This window comes from Pseudoliparis swirei, chromosome 2 (genome assembly GCF_029220125.1).
Source record: "Pseudoliparis swirei isolate HS2019 ecotype Mariana Trench chromosome 2, NWPU_hadal_v1, whole genome shotgun sequence".
Lineage (NCBI taxonomy): Eukaryota > Metazoa > Chordata > Actinopteri > Perciformes > Liparidae > Pseudoliparis > Pseudoliparis swirei.
This window is the reverse complement of record NC_079389.1, coordinates 24250721-24270537: the sequence shown is the minus strand read 5'-3', so window position 1 is coordinate 24270537 and position 19817 is coordinate 24250721. Positions and strand designations below refer to the sequence as shown.

Below are 19817 nucleotides of genomic sequence, written 5' to 3'. Positions count from 1 at the left end.
ATGGGCACTCGGTAGAGCGCATACCTTCGCATATCACAAGATTGGGCATTGAATTATGAACATTTTGGCATTAGTTGCATGCCAATTGGACACAAATGTATCGTGCTATGGTAAAAAAAGAGTTTGACCTTTCCATGACCTTGACCTTTGACCTGATTGAATCCAAAATCTAATCAAATGGTCCCCGGATAATAACCAATCATCCCACCAAATTTCATGCGATTCAAGAACATTTTGATCTGTTCATGACCTTTGACCTTGACCTTTGACCCGATCGATCCCAAAATCTAATCAACTGGTCCCCGGATAATAAACAATCATCCCACCAAATTTCATGCGATTCGGTTCAATACTTTTTGAGTTTTGCGAATAACACGCATACAAATAAATAAATAAATAAATACACGGCGATCAAAACATAACCTTCCGGCATTTTCAATGCGAAGGTAATTAAGATGAACACTATCAAATACGATAAAAACTGTAAAATACGAAAAACTACGATAAATACTATTAAACACTAAGAAATACTATGAAATACTATAAAATAATATAATATATTATAAAATACTATAAACACCAGTTCTCAGAAAAAGGTTCTCAGAAGCACTTTAGCCAATCAGTGATTAAAGATATAAATGAGTGGGATACAGTCAGCCAATCAGGGCTTCTCTTTCAAGAAGACCCGACCCGGTAAAACCAACAGGGACCGATCCACATGGACCGATCCACATGGACCGATCCACATGGACAGATCCACATGGACAGATCCACATGGACTGATCCACAAGAACAGATCCACATGGACCGATCCACATGGACCGATCCACATGGACAGATCCACATGGACCGATCCACATGGACAGATCCACATGGACTGATCCACATGGACAGATCCACATGGACCGATCCACATGAACAGATCCACATGGACAGATCCACATGGACCGATCCACATGGACAGATCCACATGAACAGATCCACATGGACAGATCCACATGGACCGATCCACATGGACTGATCCACATGGACTGTTATGGACTAAGAGACATGAAGAAACAGTTCTTATGTGTATAAACATGTTATATTTTATATATATATATATATATATATATATTTGTTTAACCCTATAAGGTTTATAGGGGCTACTTGATATATAAACATGTTCTATTAGATTTTATATGATATATGATTTATATTATACAATATTTATATGGTATTTATATCAGGGTTTTTCCTGCATAGAGAAAATTTGGGCGCGCGCCTAAGCCGTTTTCCCGAACGCCTATGACAGGCCTATTCAACTAGCGGCCCGCTTGGTGGTGGACTTCAGGAGGAAGACGACAGCTCCTACACCTCTGAGTGTCCTGGGAGTGGACGTGGACATGGTGGAGGAGTACAAGTACCTGGGCGTCTCCATCGACAGCCGACTGAACTGGAAGGCCAACATCAACGCTGTGTACAAGAAGGGGATGAGTCGACTCTTTTTCCTGAGAAAGCTTCGATCCTTCAACGTGTGCAGCAAGATGCTGGAGTTATTCTACCAGTCGGTTGTGGCCAGTGTGCTGCACTTTGCCATTGTCTGCTGGGGAAGCAGTATCGAGCCGGTGACACCAGCCGTCTTAACAAACTGGTTAGGAAGGCTGGCTCCATCATCGGCTGCCAGCTGGAGCACCTGGAACAGGTGGTGGAGAGGAGGACGTTGAAGAAACTGGTGTCCATATTGGACAACCCGGACCACCCTCTCCACCACCTCCTACAGGGACAGAGGAGTACTTTCTCCAGACGTCTCCTCACGCTCCGCTGCCACAAGGACAGATACAGGAGAACATTCCTGCCGACGGCTATGAGGCTCTACAACAGTTCACCTCTTGCCAGATCACCCTAACCCTTCTTATATTTTGTATTTTGTTTTTTTATTCTTGTGTGTTGCTGCTACTGGCTCGACAAATTTCCCCTTGGGGATTAATAAAGTATATATCTATCTATCTATCTATCTTGAGTTTAACTCTGGCCCGCAAGACTGCCTGCAAATCACTATAGCTTGGTAAGAAAAAATAAAACTGACGGACACGCCTCTTTTATACATTGAGACATCTAACCCAGAGCCACCCCCCCCCCCCCTCCCTCCCCCGTCAACAATCCTTCTCGGCTCGCGAGCGACTCTCACTTGCACCCCCACCCCCGTCAACAACTCTTCTCGGTTTGATGCCGGCGCGCGCAACGCTCAGCTGTGATGCTCGCACAGGTGAGCATCGGGTGCTGATTTGATCAATATTCTGTGCGGCCCTCACACCCCCCGTGATTTTCTTATTCGGCCCACTTGCTACTGAAGTTGAATAGCCCTGGCCTATGACAATAATAATATCGATACTATAAAATACTATAAGCACTATAAAATACTATAAACACTATAAAATAATATAATATACTTTAAGCACTATAAAATACTATGATACAGTAAGAGTACCCTGCGACCCTAATGAGGATAAGCGGTATGGATAATGGAATAGAATACTTTAAGCACTATAAAATACTAACATCAATACTATAAAATACTATAAACACTATAAAATACTATAATATACTATAAGCACTTTAAAATACTATGATACACTATCAATATTATAAACACTGGCTGGTTGTCTCTCATTGGCCCTGGTTGTCTCTCCGATTGGTTCTGGTGGTGTCTGATTGGCCCTGGTTGTCTCTCATTGGCCCTGGCTGTCTCTCATTGGCCCTGGCTGTCTCTCATTGGCCCTGGTTGTCTCTCCGATTGGTTCTGGTGGTGTCTGATTGGCGCTGGTTGTCTCTCATTGGCCCTGGTTGTCTCTCCGATTGGTTCTGGTGGTGTCTGATTGGCGCTGGTTGTCTCTCATTGGCCCTGGTTGTCTCTCATTGGCCCTGGCTGTCTCTCATTGGCCCTGGTTGTCTCTCATTGGCCCTGGCTGTCTCTCATTGGCCCTGGTTGTCTCTCCGATTGGTTCTGGTGGTGTCTGATTGGCCCTGGTTGTCTCATTGGCCCTGGTTGTCTCTCCGATTGGTTCTGGTGGTGTCTGATTGGCCCTGATTGTCTCTCATTGGCCCTGGTTGTCTCTCATTGGCCCTGGTGGTCTCTCATTGGCCCTGGTGGTCTCTCATTGGCCCTGGTTGTCTCTCATTGGCCCTGGTGGTCTCTCATTGGCCCTGGTTGTCTCTCATTGGCCCTGGCTGTCTCTCATTGGCCCTGGTTGTCTCTCATTGGCCCTGGTGGTCTCTGATTGGCCCTGGTTGTCTATCATTGGCCCTAGTTGTCTCTCATTGGCCCTGGTTGTCTCTCATTGGCCCTGGTGGTCTCAGATTGGTTCTGGTGGTCTCCGATTGGTTCTGGTGGTCTCTGATTGGCCCCAATTGTCATAGTAATTTGTCTGCTTTCTTTAATGTGTTTATTCTCTCAGTTTAAACTGTGTTCTTGGACATTTGTTATGTTCCAATGTTCTGTTGTTATTCTTCATATTAAATAATCTGTTCATCAATTCTTCAATCATCAGACATTTTACTAACTATTTTAATAATTGATTCATTGTTTAGTATTTTTTCGTTTTGTAAACATCCTCCAGTTCTGTTTCAACCTGTAAAATATAAATTTAAAAAAAATATAAATCAAAAGTGAATCTTCTTCTTAAGGTGGAAATTCAAGGATGTTTTGTAAGTTTAAAGTTTCTGTCCCTTAAGCTGGAGATAAACAGATAAAACCTGTTAAGATGTGATGATCTGTTTATTTATTAAGGTGGAATAGTAATGGTACTTTGCTTTAAGCCTTAAATAATTGCATTTATTGATCTATTGGTTTAGCCCAATTATCTGAACTAATAAAATAGAATTAAAGTATGAAGCCCCCTTTGAAAACCCCTTAAAACCACCGTAAACTATTCATCAATAGATTTATTAATTATTGTCAAATACCTCAACATCTATTTAAGTTGGATAATGAGGAGTTTTAAAATATAGAATCGGATTTCTGTCTCATCGAGGTTTCCGTGAGTCCCTGAACGCCCCATCAGGTCAGATTACAGCTAAAATTAAAATTAACGTGCTGAGACATGAAAGAGCTTTACCGGAGTACATCACCATAAATAATAAGAGAGTACTGTAAATACTGTACTTTGAAGACTTATAAAATATGAATGTTGTGGAGTTTAAATGACGCTAAACATTAATATAATATCAGTAATAATATTAATAATCAATATCACAATGTAATACTCTTCTACTTATGTGTTCCTTGATTTCTATTATTAAAAGGTACTGCTTTAACGATTAATCGAGTATTTATACACTGTGGAATAATATTTGTGTGTCTATATATTTGAATCATTTCAAATAATCTTTATATAGAAATGACACACTTAGTACTTAAAACTTTGAATAATGAAAACTAAATTGTGAGAAACGCTGAATGTCTCTTGTTGAGTAATTATATCAAACGGATAAATAAGAAAGATTTTAAATGGTTCCTTATAAATAGATAATAGACTTCTGGAGCTCGTCTGAGCAGGAAGTGGAAACCTTCAAAATAAGACAACAGCTGCAGGTCGACTCCACCTAAACCTAAAAATAACAAACCCTAAAAACACACCAGCTGTTCAGTCTCTCCCAGAATAAAAGCCTCAGTGACACGTCCCACTTGGTTTATCAAACACAGGACACCAGCTCTATAAATAGCCCCCCCCCCCCCCCCCCCCACACACACACACACACCTCGGGGTGATTGACAGCCACCATGTGCACATAGCTGGAGGAGCAACTGATATCTGTGCTGCCGATACCCTTAAAAAGCCCTCGGCCGCCGTCTGTGTGATGCTCTCAGGCTATTCTGGGACGTCCCGTTATAACCATCAGCTCCAGCACCCACACTTCTTAAACACAGCAAAATGAATGGGGTCTGGTGTGTGTGTGTGTGTGTGTGTGTGTGTGTGTGTGTGTGTGTGTGTGTGTGTGTGTGTGTGTGAGAGCAGACAGACGTCTGTCCATCATCAGCTGCCACTCGGTCAAATCTTTTAAACTTTTTAAAAACACACTTACTTGTGTGCACAAGGATGCCTTGGCGGCCCCGGAGGAGCGGCGCTCGTTCTTCTCTGAACCTGGAAGTCTCTTTATCCACAAAGTTTAGTCCCAAAGTCCAGACGGAGAACCGGAGAACCGGCGAAGAACCGAAGCGCGGAAAAAAGAAAGAAAAAACTACAGTGGTCGCCGTAGTCTCGTTTTCTCTCCTCTGACAGCGGTTCCTCCAGCCGAGGCGTCCAGGCTGGTTGGAACGCTGACTGAGCTCGGGGCCGGCGGCCGGGCGGGGGGGCTTTATACCGCCGTGACATCACGCGGGAGGAGGCTGCCATTGGTCGGCCGGCAGAGACTCATGGGAGGGGGCCTGGCAGGGGGGCGTCACACCTGTCAGTACTTAGTACTTTACTGGAACACAGTATGTTTACAGTGGGGTATTAGTACTTTTACTGTAACACAATATGTTTAATGTGTGGTATAAGTACTTTTACTGTAACAGTCATTTAGTACTTCACTGATAAGAGTATTTTAACTTTGTGGTATTAGTACTTTTACTGTATCACAGTATGTGTAACGTGTGGTATCAGTACTTTTACAGTATTATTAACTTCACGTAGTTAAAATAAAAGTACCCATGTATTATCAACTTTATGTAGTAAAAGTACACAAATATTACCATCTGTATTTAGTTAAGTAAGTATATCTAGTAAAAACTAAAGAATCTACTTGTGTACTTTAATTACATAAAGCTGATCACACAACCACTTGAAGTTGATCATTTTTGTGTACTTTACATAAAACTGATACTTTTGTATGTCATATACAGTTGATAATACTGGTATACTTTTACAACATAAAGCTGATAGCTGAACATGGACTAGTACTTTAATATATATTATAGAATTACGTTATAACATCTTACCTCTGCTTGAGCCTCAGGACTTCCGGTCCGCAGCCAGAGATGTTTTCCCGGGCGAAACTAACGTTCGACTGGGTGGCTAACGGCTAGCTCGTCGCAGCGCGCTGTAGAAACCATGGGTTTAAACGCCGCTCTGGCTCCAGAGACGTAATGTCGCTGCTGAATGAACGCAGACGTGTGTGAGATCACGAAAACACACCCACAAAGACGAAAACCGCTGGATAAGGAGGGGAAAATAACGTTTTGTCTTGTTCCACCAAGATTTGCGGAGCTGAGGTTCCGTGATTGAATCCCGGAGTCACGTGATGCGTGCTGACGTCACAGCCGGACCAACGGTCGCGCGAGCTGGACATAATTCAAATCTATATATTTCATCTATAAACTGAATTAAAACTCTATAAACGTGTACAATGTTACAGTGGTTGAGGTTTTCCTAAACTTACACTCTCATACAGAGTTTATATTATAATTTGAATTTATATTCACAGCTTCCCCCAAATACAAAAATATTAGACTCAAACTTAATCTGCGTTTTATTAAAGAGTAAACATTAAAAAAAACTGCTTCCGGTTTCTGGTTTGCATCTGCATTCAATGTGAAAACATTATTTAGTCTACACTAATTAGTCTAAACTCAGTTATTAAAACCATTAGCAAAAAAATGATTGGCTAATTATTCTGTTAAAATTCACAAAATACATCATTACTCATCTGACTGGTATTTTATTCACATAAAATCTGGATTAAACAGGCATTAATGGGAAATAATTAACAATAAATAACAATCAAACAACAATGTGATTCTATTTAACACTTATTTTCTAACAAGGTTACATCATGAGGTGAGACCTGCTGCAATCAATAACAGTAGTGGTTAGGATTATTCATCAACACTCAGAATAATAATTAATCTAATTCAGCCTTCAGCTGCAGTTTCTATGATGTCCACCAGGTGCTGCTGTAATGAAACTCAGACTGAGTTCTGCAGGAATGGGTCCTACAGACGCATGATGACTTCCTGTTGGACTACAGACATATGATGACTTCCTGTTGGACTACAGACATATGATGACTTCCTGTTGGACTACAGACACATGATGACTTCCTGTTGGACTACAGACATATGATGACTTCCTGTTGGACTACAGACATATGATGACTTCCTGTTGGACTACAGACACATGCTGACTTCCTGTTGGACTACAGACACATGATGACTTCCTGTTGGACTACAGACATATGATGACTTCCTGTTGGACTACCAACACATGATGACTTCCTGTTGGACTACAGACACATGATGACTTCCTGTTGGACTACAGACACATGATGACTTCCTGTTGGACTACAGACACATGATGACTTCCTGTTGGACTACAGACACATGATGACTTCCTGTTGAAACACAACATACCTGCAGGACATTATGAGAAAACCTCTCTACAAAGACAAAGTCAGGACACAGGGTAGAACGTAGAACCTTATAGGTTCTCCAGGTCCATGTTCTGGATAGATCCAGGTCTTTAAGTCCTGGGGTGATCAGGACTCATCAGAGTAGAATCAGGTAGATCAGCCACAGCAGAACACACAGCATACCGAACCAGGTGTGCCAGTCCACACTGATGATGTCAAACACCTGAGCAAGCAGCCACTCATCATCATCTTCATCATCTTCATCGCGAACCGGCTGGTTCAACCTGCCATCTGACTCCTCGGAGATGAACAGGAAGTGTTTCCCGTTCTCACAGGGAAGCGGCGCCTCTCCATCTGTACACCTGAAGCGACCATGATGACAGGAAGTCAAGACAGCACACAGATCCCCGGATCACATGACGAGCCTGATGACGATAACAGCTGTGACCCTCTGACCCCGGGCCACAAACAGAACCCTGATTGGTCACCTGGGGGTCACATGAGGCTGTGAGACTCAACCTTCAGTTCTCTGTGTTATACAAACCCAATGAAGAGGACAGGACTCACACACGCTTCCCTCCATGACGTGTTGTTAGCACTTCAGAGCGGCTTTGTTTTCATCATCAGGATTATAATTGACCTTCATCAAATACTCATTCTTACTGAATGGAGCTTGAACGCATCATAATGTGACTAAATGGAATCTCTGTAGGTTAGCGGTTAGCGCCGTTATTTAGCTAACGTTAACTATCTCTTCTACTGGTGATTTAACACAGATTTATTTTTCTACTCTTTGGTAACCTTTAAAGCTACTGGGGAATATAGAAGCGCTATCCAATTCCTGCTTTGATTACTTTGAGCTTCTCTAAAATCGGACTTGCGGTAGAGCCGCAGACAGAAAGCAGACTTCACTAACGCAGTTGACGGGCAATGAATTGTGTATCTCAGTGAAATGCAAAACAACAACAAAAGCAGATGGGTAAGAACCAAAAGACAAATATGAAGCATGTGTTAATGTAGCTGTGAAGGGTGCCTCAAGGTGAGCTGTGTAATAATAACCTCATAAAGCTTGTGTGTTATTGTGGAGCTGGTTATAAGCTATACCCACCAGGTGAGCCTGGGCTCTGGGTCTCCGGTCACCTCCACCTCTAGCGTCACTGGAGAGCCCTCCATGACGGTAGCTCTAGACAGGGGCCTGGTGAAGCAGGGGGGGCCGAGTTTAGAGGATTTCCCCTGGGAAACAGATGCAGCATGGGGAGGAGCAGGAAGGGGAGGCCCTTGGATCTGAGGAGTAAGCCTGATCTCCTCACGGATGGTCATGGGCTGACAAATGTTTGGGTCTTGGTCTAGAGTTAGTAGATGGGGTGGAGAGAAAAGGGGGGTGACATGCGGATTAGCCTGCGGAGCCAAAGCCTGGGTCTTTGGTTCAGGTGAAGGAGGTGCAGCGGGCTTTGTGGGGCTGCTGGGGGTCATGCCAGGGTCATGCACACACTGCTGGGTGCAGCTGGAGGTCAAGGACTCATTGAATGAGTACACTGTCTGGTTGCTCAATCTATTACTGCCGGATACACTGGAATCGCTGATGCTGTTTGTCTCTGGAACAACGGCGGCATGGACCTCAGGTATACCTCCACTACTCTGGGAGAAGGGGCTTTCTGGTTGGGACCTGAGATTAATGCTAGTCTGTGTCAGGGTGCAATGACTGCTTGGAGGAGAGGTCTGGCAGACGACGGTGTGTTTGACAGTCGTGGCTGTGGTTAAGCTGCTGCTTTGGGGCGTGAAGACTGAGGAGGTCTCTTTGCTGGTTTGGGAGGTAGATACATCCTGATCAAGGGCACTCCCGGAATCCAGGGTTGACTGGGCAACGTTTCCATCCTGAGGGAGGGGTGGGGTGCTAGGGAGGCAAGGTGCGCAGGATTTGAGGAGCCCAAGGGTCCTGTCTTTGTGGAGAAAAGAGTCCGTGAGAGGCTGGGGGATCGGATCGATCTGTGGCAAGGACTCACGCTGAAATGAGGGGCAATGACTGTCTGAAGGGGAGGACTGGAAGAAAAGGATCTTCTGGGTAACTGTGCTGCTGTCGGTGAGAACTTCCCTTTGAGGCTTGGAGACTGTGGATGTTTCTTTGCTTGTTCTGGAAAAATTCATGCCCTGATGGAGGTCACTGTCAGAATCAGGGAAGTTTTGAGGAAAGGTAGGTCTGCATTTGAGGAACCCGGTGCCTTGTGAAGGGGTGTTGTCTTTGTGAAGATCACGGTCAGGACCATCAAAGGGCTGAGGACAACAGCTGGACCGGGGGAGGGTGGTGCTGTGATTGAGCTCTGCACCCTGGGCAATGGGGTCAGTCTGTGGTGAGGTCTCCCCTTCGGATGCCACATGTTGGGTGATCTTACCCTGGATACCTGGACTCATCTGAGGCCGATTGCACTGACTGTGGTGCTCCTTTAATAAGGGATCATTGTGTGAGGGGCTCCTCTTCTCAGCGACATTGTGGTCCTTGTTGGAACAACGGTCTGGAGGGTTGCTCTCCTGGGCTGGGTGTGATCCAGAAGGGAAGCCGGGCTCATGGAAGCCGAGGGAGAGGTCATTACTCTGGGGGGCATTGGCTGTGCTGGTCTTTCCAGTCTGCAGGATGCTGCACATAGTGCTGGTGAGGAGACTCTTAGCAGGAACAGTCAGCGGACTCTGGACAAACGTACTGGACTCTGCTTTGAACCTGTAACACACACAACAGGAACAAACTCTTACCAAGAAACTTGCATGTCTTCCTCCTGCCTCCCGTCAAACAATAACATTAGATTATACTTTAGTAGTTCTGGGTATTGACTAGTAATGTTCAAGGTTTTTATTTGCCATTTGTGCCGAGACCAACAGTCCAGACACATTGGAATTATTGTGCAGCGCTCTCCGAGTCAACAGAGGGGAAAACACACGATAACAACAAAAACTTAAAAACACACTGTACATAAGGTACACTATTAAATAAAGTTTTAGTAGTTTAACAGGTCATCGTAATCCGTACTGATTCCGCCTGGTGATTCGTCTTAAAGTGTTACTGACACTCCGTATCCACCGATGTTTAGTAAAATATGAGATCAGGACATTATTTATGTTTTTCTGGTCTCTGATCTAATTTAAATGCTGTGTTTATGTGAAGAAGAAAAAAAACACCATAACAAGTCAAAGTTTTGATGGTTTACTGACTTCAGAGAAGTTAAAAGGATTGTTGTGTCCTTGTAGACCAGCTGCTGTAATCAAACAGAACAACATCATCGATCTGTGTCTGCCAATATGGACCAGCAACAATCGTCAGCACAAAGAACGGATCAGAGATTCATCCAAATTATATTTGTTCCCTTTTTTCTTTTGTGCTGATCCGACAAAGAGGTGCCCAGAATCATAGCAACATGCAAAGTAATCTTGTTCTGTTGTGGGATTTGTCTCGATACAGACCTGGTGCTGCTGTGCCAGCTGGTTGGAGGAGTTGGACAGCTCTGTGTCCGGCTGGACTCTCTCTGTTGTCGGAATGCTCCAGGAGCGGTACCAGTACCACTGTGCTCGGACTGGTGGCTGGAGTGGCTGATGTGGACGCTGTGGGAACTGAAACACAATCCCTCCTCAACGTCCGACTGGACCATGTTGGACTCTGGTGTCTCTGCCAGCGGCGGCAGGGAAATGTCGTCAGGTGACGCACAATCGTATTCATCATTGGAGAGAGAATCGTCCGACATCACTTCCTGTTGCTGGAGCTGCGCCTCGGACAGGTTCTCCGCAGATGCATCCTGGGTAAAAACATGTGCATATACTGCTCACTGTAGGAACAGGGAGGTCTGTGCGGGTTAGAAGACCATTTGTTGGTTCCCAGAACTCTACCTCTGTAATGAGGTAGAGTTCTGGGAACCAACAAATGGTCTTCTTTGAGTATAAGCCCCAAAACACCCATTTTGGCCTAGTAAGCACCTTTATTTGTTGAAGTGCAGCATGTAAACAGACAATAAAAGAGGATCTACATTGGACCCCTGAGGAACACCACATGTGTAATGAACTCCGTGAGGATTAACCTGAAGCAGTGTCATGTTCGTGACCACTCGCTCCTTCTTCTGAAACTCCCTCTGGATGTCAGAGAACATTGGGCCAATCACAGAGGGAGGGGGCGTGCCAGGCTGTGATTGGTTGTGTATGGTGTGGACCCGTCGGTTGGGCTCCACTGGATAGCAGGACAGGCTGAAGGAGTCGGAGGCGCGGTAGGAGGAGGTGAGCTTCTCGCTGTGAGACTGTTGTCTGAAGGAGGGAGGACACAGTGAACCTTTACTCATACAGATTAAAAGAATAAACAACACAAGAAGCAACACTTTCAAGCTCCATATTTGTGGTTTTGAGTGAAATATTTCTCAGATGTGATTCATTGTGGTTATTATTAAAAAATAATCTAATCTGTGTACCGGCTGTCAGTCTGTCTGTCTGCCTCCTGACTGCGGCTCTTCTGTAACGGAGGCTTCTTATTGGCTGCGCTCTGCCTCTTCACGGGAACCTCCTTCCCATCATGCTCGGTGGTCAGTTCGGGGGTGTGGCCTGTCTCCTTCAGCTCGGACTGGAAGCCCAGGACAGATTCAGATGAGCTGATTATTATTTTATTTAATGCTATTGTGAAAAGCAGCCTGAAGGCTTTGGTTGTATTTAGTTATTCTAGTTTGTATGTTTTCAAACCAGCATATGTTTAATAAATCGTTTTTACCATGTCCGCCTCCTTGCCAGTCTGCTCCTTCTTCATCTTTCTGTTTTCTTTCATCTTCCTCTCTTTCTCTTCCTCTTCCTGTATCTCTTCTTCTTTGTTCTGCTGGTTGAGACTCTCCAGCTTTGACATCAGTGTGTAAACAGTCAGTAATCAGCTGATCTTAAAGCATTACAGTCAACAGAAACATCACAATGAGAACATCACCTTGAGTTTGTTCTCCAGCTGCATCAGTCCATCACTCAGCTCTCTGATGGCCTCCAGCATCTCGGCGTGTTTACTGACCGTCTTCTCCATGTAGCGCCGCCCCTCCTCCACCCCTGGAACACAGACAATGTTAATGTTTCTAATCTTGTCTATATTCTATTGTTATTTTTGTTTTTTTCTATTTAACATAATCATCCATCATTTATGAATTTTGCATGTGAAGTTGTATATCTTAGTATAAATAGGCCATGTAGTTATAATAAATAAAATAAATAAAATAATATTAAAAAATGAAAAAATTCAAAGAAATAAAAAAATGTGTAATTAAAATTAAATGTAAAAAAATAATGAATCAATGAATACAATTACAAAATTTAGAAATTTAAAACAAATGTTAAGAAACTTTCAATTTCAAATTTTTTTTTAGAAATAAATGTAACAATAAAAAAATTAAAACATTACAAAAATTAACAAATTTCCAATTTTCAATTTAAAAAATACTAAAAACACCAAAACTACTAAAATAAAATAAAAATGAATACACATTATCTTTTATTCTTAAAAACCTGTGCTCCTGTTGCTCACCGTGCAGCCGGACCGCCAGCTCACTGATCTGACTGATCCTCTCCTCCTGCTGAGGAACCGTCGGCCAGACGAACTTCTCAAACTGCCGGTAGAGAACCGAGACGGCTTCCGTGCTGCGACACTCGGAGGAAAACTTCCCGACACGAGCGATCGTCGCGCTGGCGTCCGCACACCAGAAGTGATACTGTTGAAGCAGAGCGACATCATCACATCAGTCCAGGTGCGTAGTGACCTTTGACCTTTAGCATTCACCACATACTTCCTCCATGGCTTGATACAGTCGGCACATCATCTCCAAAGTCTTCTGGTGTTCGTTGACACTTCTCTCAAACTCCCCCATCTGTCTCTGCAGCTCGTTGACGGCGTCCTCCGCTTCCCTGGCCACACCCCCATCCTTGACCTCTGACCCCAGCCGGGCCGCCACTCCCTGCAGACGTTTACTGAGCACCTGCAGGATGTCAAGCACAAATAAAGCAACAGTTCACGGCTGAGGAGGAAAAGTGTCTTTGAGACGTGACAAACCCTGATGGACACGTGGCATGCAGCCCACCACAGACCCTCAGACCGGACTCACCTGCAGCTTCTCCTCGTACAGGTCCACCTGCTGCAGCTGGTTCCTGGCGGCCTTGGTGTTCCTCGTCCTGTCGTTTCTCTTCAGGAAGTTGAACCTCAGGTTGCTGAATCGCTTCTTCAGCTCCTTGAAGGAGTCGCGAAGCTGCGAAGAGAGAACACACGACGGTCAGCCGGAGGCTCTAACATAGTGCCGCTATTCCATCAGACACACAGATTATTCATCAGTCTTTTGTTAAAATATATTCCTATTTAAAACCTTGGACCTGGTTTATTATCTTTGATTGATTGACACCTTCACTTTCTGTATTCTCTATTCATAAATATATTAATATATGAATATATTGATCACCTGTATGGGCAGAAGCACGGATATGTATAAAGAATTAACATTCTCAACAACTATCGGATGGATTGAGATGAGGTGGACCATTTGGGATTTGAACAAAACATATCAACATCTTGAAATATGCTTTGGTGAACCTCCAGCTCTCGTCTAGCGCCATCACCAGATCAACATCACAAAATGAAATGAATCGTGAACTGAATGATCAGACTTTGACCTCATGGTGGAGCTAGTTGAGAGCATTTCATGCTGCGGCTCTGGAAACCACAGCTGTTGAGATATTTCACAAAAAGCCCAAATCATCAACTTGCTGCTGACGCTGGAGACTCCGAATCACTAACGTCAAAGGGATTCATCCTCTGGGGAACATGACGAGTTGTTTCACATCAGATCTCGAAGACATCCTCTGCTCTCCACTTGGAGCTGGGCGAGCTGCGTGTCCACGTAACCAAGGAGACGGAGCTTTGATGACATTATTCTTAGAGCAGGAGGGTTTAAATCCAGAGGGACATTTCTGCCTCGGTGTCAGATGACTGATCTTTGAGCTGAGGACAGCTGAGAGAGACAGAGAGAGAGCGAGAGAGAAACAGAGATACAGAAATAGAGAGAGAGAGAGAGAGAAAGAGAGACAGAGAGAGAAAGAGACAGAAACAGAGAGAGAAAGAGAGAGAGAGAGAGAAAGAGAGAGAGAGAGGGACAGAGAGGGAGAGGGAAACAGAGAGAGAGACAGAGAGAAAGAGAGAGGGAGACAGAGAGAGAGACAGAGAGAAAGAGAGAGGGAGACAGAGAGAGAGACAGAGAGAAAGAGAGAGTGAGACAGAGAGAGAGTACTCGGAAGTACCACTAAGTATCTGACTGAGTACAATGAAGTACTTTAGAGGACCATTAAGACATTATCATACAGTTCTGGGAAGTACCTCAAAGTATCAATGTCCCGCAGTATTGTGTAGCATCACAGAAGGATTCCTAACACAAAGAACCCAATTGTACCACAAAGTACACGACTGTACCACAAAGTACACAATGGTAGTGAAAACCACCCAATGGCGGCACCAAGCACACAACGATACTACAAAGTACTGCAGCATACCAGGGACTACAAGGAAGATTACCATGAAGAACCACAACAGGACCAAGAGTACCTCATATCACTATACAATGAAGTACCATGGAATACCCCCAACAGTACCCAGAGACCAGAGTTCAGCTGGGGTGTACCTCTTGGGATCCTTCATGAGAACCCAAGATACTCTGAATGTCTGTGGTGAGAATAAACGTCCATCTAGAGAACAGAAATAGATGTTTCAAAAAGAAGATCGCGTTCAGGTGACTCAGCACTCCAGCCTTGCTCCCTCTGATCCAGTGTTCTCGGGTCCTGGTTGACTTCGTGGTGGCGTCCCAACAGAGCTTCAGACGTCGCCCTGTGGGGTGCCGGTTAAGACCTAAAGTCTAAAGCCAACGGGGCCTTTCTGGAAGTCCGTAGACATTAAGTGTCGAGACGACTTCTGGACACGACAGAGAAGTTTGGCGGACTCTTGACAGACCTCCAGAGGTACGCACCTGGATAGTGGTCTGGATTCAGATTCTCTCTTTAGCTGCGTCTCCTTTCGGGCTCCATGTCCACTGAAGGGCGTGGTCCAGGAAGGTCTGTCCTCCAGAGAACTGAACCTGCTTCTCCTTCAGCCATAGTGCAACAACAACCAAGATACCAGAGGAAACAAAGGTGAAGGTTCTTCTTCTTCTTCGCCTCTCGCTGGAGGAAGAGTTGGGACATGTCTTGGCGTGTGTTCACCGCTAACAGAAACGTGTATCTCCTCATGTTCTTCTACTTGAGGCTACTTCATGGCACTACATGGTTTTAGGGCCCACTTATGGGTTTCCTGGTGGATCACACCAACACAACGTGGGCCTGCTCATCAGAACTGTAACGCCCCTCAATGGTCCAACAGGAGAACCACGTTGACGAGGTTCCTCTCAACAGATCATGAGAACCAGAAGCAGCTTCACGAGGGGAACCCGTCCTCACTGTGTTTGACAGAATGAGTGAACATAAAGAACTTCGTCCTGACCGGTGTCAGTGATGTTGAAGTAAAGCTTCTCCACTCGGGCAAAGGTCTTCTTTAACGTCAATATTTATAATAATCAATCGTTCATCCAAACTCTAAGAGTCTGTTTGTGTGCAGAGAGTCTCTGATTCAACCTCAGCTGCTCCTGGAGGGTCCAGGGAGCTGGTGACATGCAACACCAGGTGCATGATGGGAAATACCCATAGGCTGACTCGGCCTGTATTTCTGATCTGCCCCTCAGACCCTCAGACTCTCTCAGGCCTCCAACAGCTGCTGCTCTGCTGCTCAGTGACACAGCAGGCTGAGCCTCTCTTCTCCTGGGTCACAGCTTCACCTGAAGAGGGCACCGTCACGTTCTGGGGTGATCATCCCCCTCCATCTTTTACTGGAGCCACACAATCAAACACACCTCACTCAAAGGTGCCGAATTCTACACAAACACATGCCTTAAAATGCACGAACCAGCGGGGGAAGTCAGTGTGACTCTGGCACTCAGACAATCTGTCACTAAATGGTATGTGGCCGGCCGGCTTGTGTGAACAAAGCTCTGATAACAAAACACTCAGAAACTTTGCATAGGTGATCGTTAACTCAGGCACTTCTGTTTTAACTCGTATGAAAACTCATATTTCAGCATATTCACAGGGTCCACCTGAACATTGAGAAAACAAGTTGAATGCAGAACCTAGTGGACAATAGGGGAACTGCAGCTTTTATTATTTTAATCTAATTAAATCTGTGATATGTATTTATTTCACTTTTATAAAAGCTCTGAATGAAAGTGGAGCTTGAGGTCCAGTTTCTGAGAGAGACTCGTTATGGACTCGGATCTAAAATTGTCCTGCTGACTTCAGTTATATTTAGACTCTGATAAACCGAGAGGCCGCCGCAGACATTCAACCTGACAGATTTAATCTGAATGAAATCCGCTGTGAAGGGAAATGTTCAAATACACGTCAGAGAACCTAAAGCAAAGAAAACATTTATCTGGCAGATTCCTGGAAAGAACTGTGAAAAAAACTGTTTCATTGATTATAATAAACTAAAATTAAAGAATATAAGTAAGTGTTTCCTTTAATTCTTTTTCATTAGTTTTAGTTTATTTAAGTCACTGACCTGCAAAATAAAACATTTCATGAGTCAATAATAAAACGAGGATACATTTAATTGATCCGAGTCTGCCAGCTGGTGGCAGCACCCCCTGCTGGTCGTACTGACAAATAACAACCAACCTAGACCAGAGCTAGGTATAGATGGATGTCCCCCGTCCCCGTCCCCCTGACCTGGGTGATGTCATCGTTGAGGAGGTGGGTCAGCAGCTTGTCCTGACGACGAGTCTCTTCATTGAGAGACGAGACACAACGAGAGTCCAGAGAAACCAGACGAGTCTCCAGCTGCTCCACTCCGAAACACGTCCAACCCTGGAGGTACACAAAGTATTCCTGGACTACTAGTACAAGTACAGCAATGTACCACGAGGACGACATGTCCTGCATTCAAATAGTAATTCATGGACAAATACAGAAGTATTCCTGGTACACTATGGGTCACGTATCGACAGTAATATAAGTATTACTGGCATCACGTCGTTAGTACTGGTCTCAGATCTGCGACATGAAGACATTAAGAAACTAAAGCTGAAGATAAGTGCAGTAAAACCTTTGAGAGGTAGAAGTAGAAGGTTGAAGAAAGAGTAAATTCTGAAGTAGCCCAACGTGGTACTCCGGTACAGTCCTGCAGTAAAAGTACTCACGCTGTGGGTGAGGGCGGAGCAGATGTCGGTCCTCAGTGTCAAAGCCGTTTCAAACAGATTCTGGATCTGTTTCTCTCGGAGACTCTGATCGGCATCACTGGGTCCACTGGAACCGCTGGACCCGGACCCAGTGGACCCAGTTACAGGGTCCGACTGGAGCAGCGCCTCCAGCTGGACACAAAGAAAACAACGGTCACAGTAGTAATGAATACTTTCCAGTGGAAAACAACGGTACAAAACCATAAAGTCTTAACTGGGTCATATTTTCTATTAACTTCTGGTTTATTAACTTAAGTTATATTAGGTCTTAAAGGAGGACATCATTTAGGGTGTGGCCTCTTCGAGTAACAGGTGGGTGTGGTCAGTAACAATGCTGCTGTGACTCGTCCTCAGGATTAGGGTCCGACCTGAGGAGACCCATCGAGGTGTCTCTTGGTTTTATCCTGATGGAGGTTTAGACCTTTGAAACTCCGCCAGGTGGAATAGAATAGAATAGAAGAATAGAAATATACTTTATTAATCCCCAAGGGGAAATTTGTGAAACCCCACCTGTTGGTCTGTGAGGTGGAAGCTGCTGCTCAGGTCCAGGATCCACTCGCACTGACGGATCTTCTTCTTCACTCTCTCCTGGAGCTTCAGCAGCTCGGACAGATCCGCCTCCTTCACCCCCGTCGACTCCTCCACCTCCAGCCGGTCCTGGACAACGCTCAGAGTCTCCCAGGTCTTCACCACGAACTCCACCTCGGTGTCTAGACGCTGGAGAGAGAAAGAGAGAGAGAGAGAGAGAGAAAGAGAGAGAGAGAGAGTGAGAGTCTGACGCAAGTTGTCCAAGGACCCAAGGGCCCAACAGTCCCTACAGTGCCAACGGTCTAAAGGACCCTGGATCCAAAGATACCCAAGGACCCAACAGTCCCTACAGTGCCAACGGTCTAAAGGACCCCAAAGTCTCAACAGTCCCTACAGTTAAAATGTTGCAATAGTCCAAAAGTCCTCGCAGGAGTCCTCATGACGAAGAAGTCTTGATAATGTCCCAGCTGTTCAGAGACTTACGGTAAAATGTGGTCTGGCCTTGCTGAAGTGCTCCAGCAGCCGAGAGGTCTGCAGGGCTGAACCCAGATCTATCAGAGTGCAAGAGTCCAGCATCTCAGAGACACAGTTCAAGTCCTGCCGGGTCTGAAAACACAAAGCATTCTGGGTATAATGACCCTGCAGTATACGATCCAGAACTACCACAGTGGACTTCCTACCTTGAGATGTCTCTTCTGGTATTTCCTGCAGTACTGCACCTCCCGCTGGACCTGGACTTGGAGCTGACTCCGCAGCTCGTTCACTTCCTGTTTGATTCTGCCGAGTCGCTCCACCGTCTGCTTCACCACGGACATCAGCGACTGCCGGTTTAACTCCCCGGGTGTCTGTCGCAAATGAATGAAGGTCTCACTCCTCAGAACCAGTTTCACCTGAACCCCCACGGCTGCTTACCGTAGAGACCCTCTGGGCGTAGTGGTCTCCCAGTTCCTGACAGGTGGAGATCTTCTGGAGCGTTTCCTGCCAGCAGGCGTCCAGTTGCTGCTTCTTCTTCCAGAAACTACCATCTTCCTCTTCCTCCTCTTCCTCTAGTCTGTTCCCGTAGACTTCCTTGAGTTCTTCCATCTCCTTCTGTACCTGAAGAACAGCAGCACCATCAGCTGATCACTGACGGACTCCCCCGGTCGCCACAGAACCAACGCATGTGTCAAAGGTCCAAGGAAGACCAAGGAATAAGGTACGGTCACATGGTTCTTTTGGCCCTGCCGGCTTGAAGGACTCTCATGGACCTGGATCTGGATCCGCTGGACTGAGGACAGAAGAGAAGACTCTGACCTGCGTGGCCGTCCGGAGGAAGGAGACGAAGGGCTGCAGCAGCTCCAGGTTTGAGTCGATCCTCTTGTTCAGAACCTGCAGCTCGATCAGGACCAGGTTCACTCGACCCGAGAGTTCAGGACTCTGTGGACCGGTGGGGTCGGCAGAGGGAGGACCGAGCCCGGTTCTGGTCTCTCCGCCCGGCCCGCCTCTCTTCAGCTTCTCTGTCAGGGCCCTCAGAGGGGACAGCTGTCTGCTGGTCTCTCTGGGAGCCTGGGACCTGATCTGATCCAGGATCTGCTTCATGCTCTCTACGTCCTGACCTGCCGACTGGAGAACAACACACACTGA

The 19817-nt window shown here is 45.4% G+C and overlaps 1 protein-coding gene across 1 annotated transcript in view; it reads right to left on the bottom strand.

The window, feature by feature from the left end:
- Positions 1-19817, bottom strand: part of LOC130203042 (titin-like) — a 118230-nt gene that overhangs the window by 83614 nt on the left and 14799 nt on the right. The window contains exons 11-28 of the mRNA XM_056428938.1: positions 19488-19796; positions 19107-19289; positions 18875-19039; positions 18678-18800; positions 18177-18383; positions 17628-17798; positions 17158-17295; positions 13467-13607; positions 13152-13340; positions 12893-13076; positions 12308-12420; positions 12104-12223; positions 11811-11959; positions 11430-11649; positions 10822-11150; positions 8480-10084; positions 7517-7733; positions 5065-5335 (exon numbers count right to left, since the gene is read on the bottom strand). Of these exons, the coding sequence (XP_056284913.1) occupies positions 5065-5335; positions 7517-7733; positions 8480-10084; positions 10822-11150; positions 11430-11649; positions 11811-11959; positions 12104-12223; positions 12308-12420; positions 12893-13076; positions 13152-13340; positions 13467-13607; positions 17158-17295; positions 17628-17798; positions 18177-18383; positions 18678-18800; positions 18875-19039; positions 19107-19289; positions 19488-19796 (4834 nt within the window). The remainder of the gene's footprint in view (positions 1-5064; positions 5336-7516; positions 7734-8479; positions 10085-10821; positions 11151-11429; positions 11650-11810; positions 11960-12103; positions 12224-12307; positions 12421-12892; positions 13077-13151; positions 13341-13466; positions 13608-17157; positions 17296-17627; positions 17799-18176; positions 18384-18677; positions 18801-18874; positions 19040-19106; positions 19290-19487; positions 19797-19817) is intronic.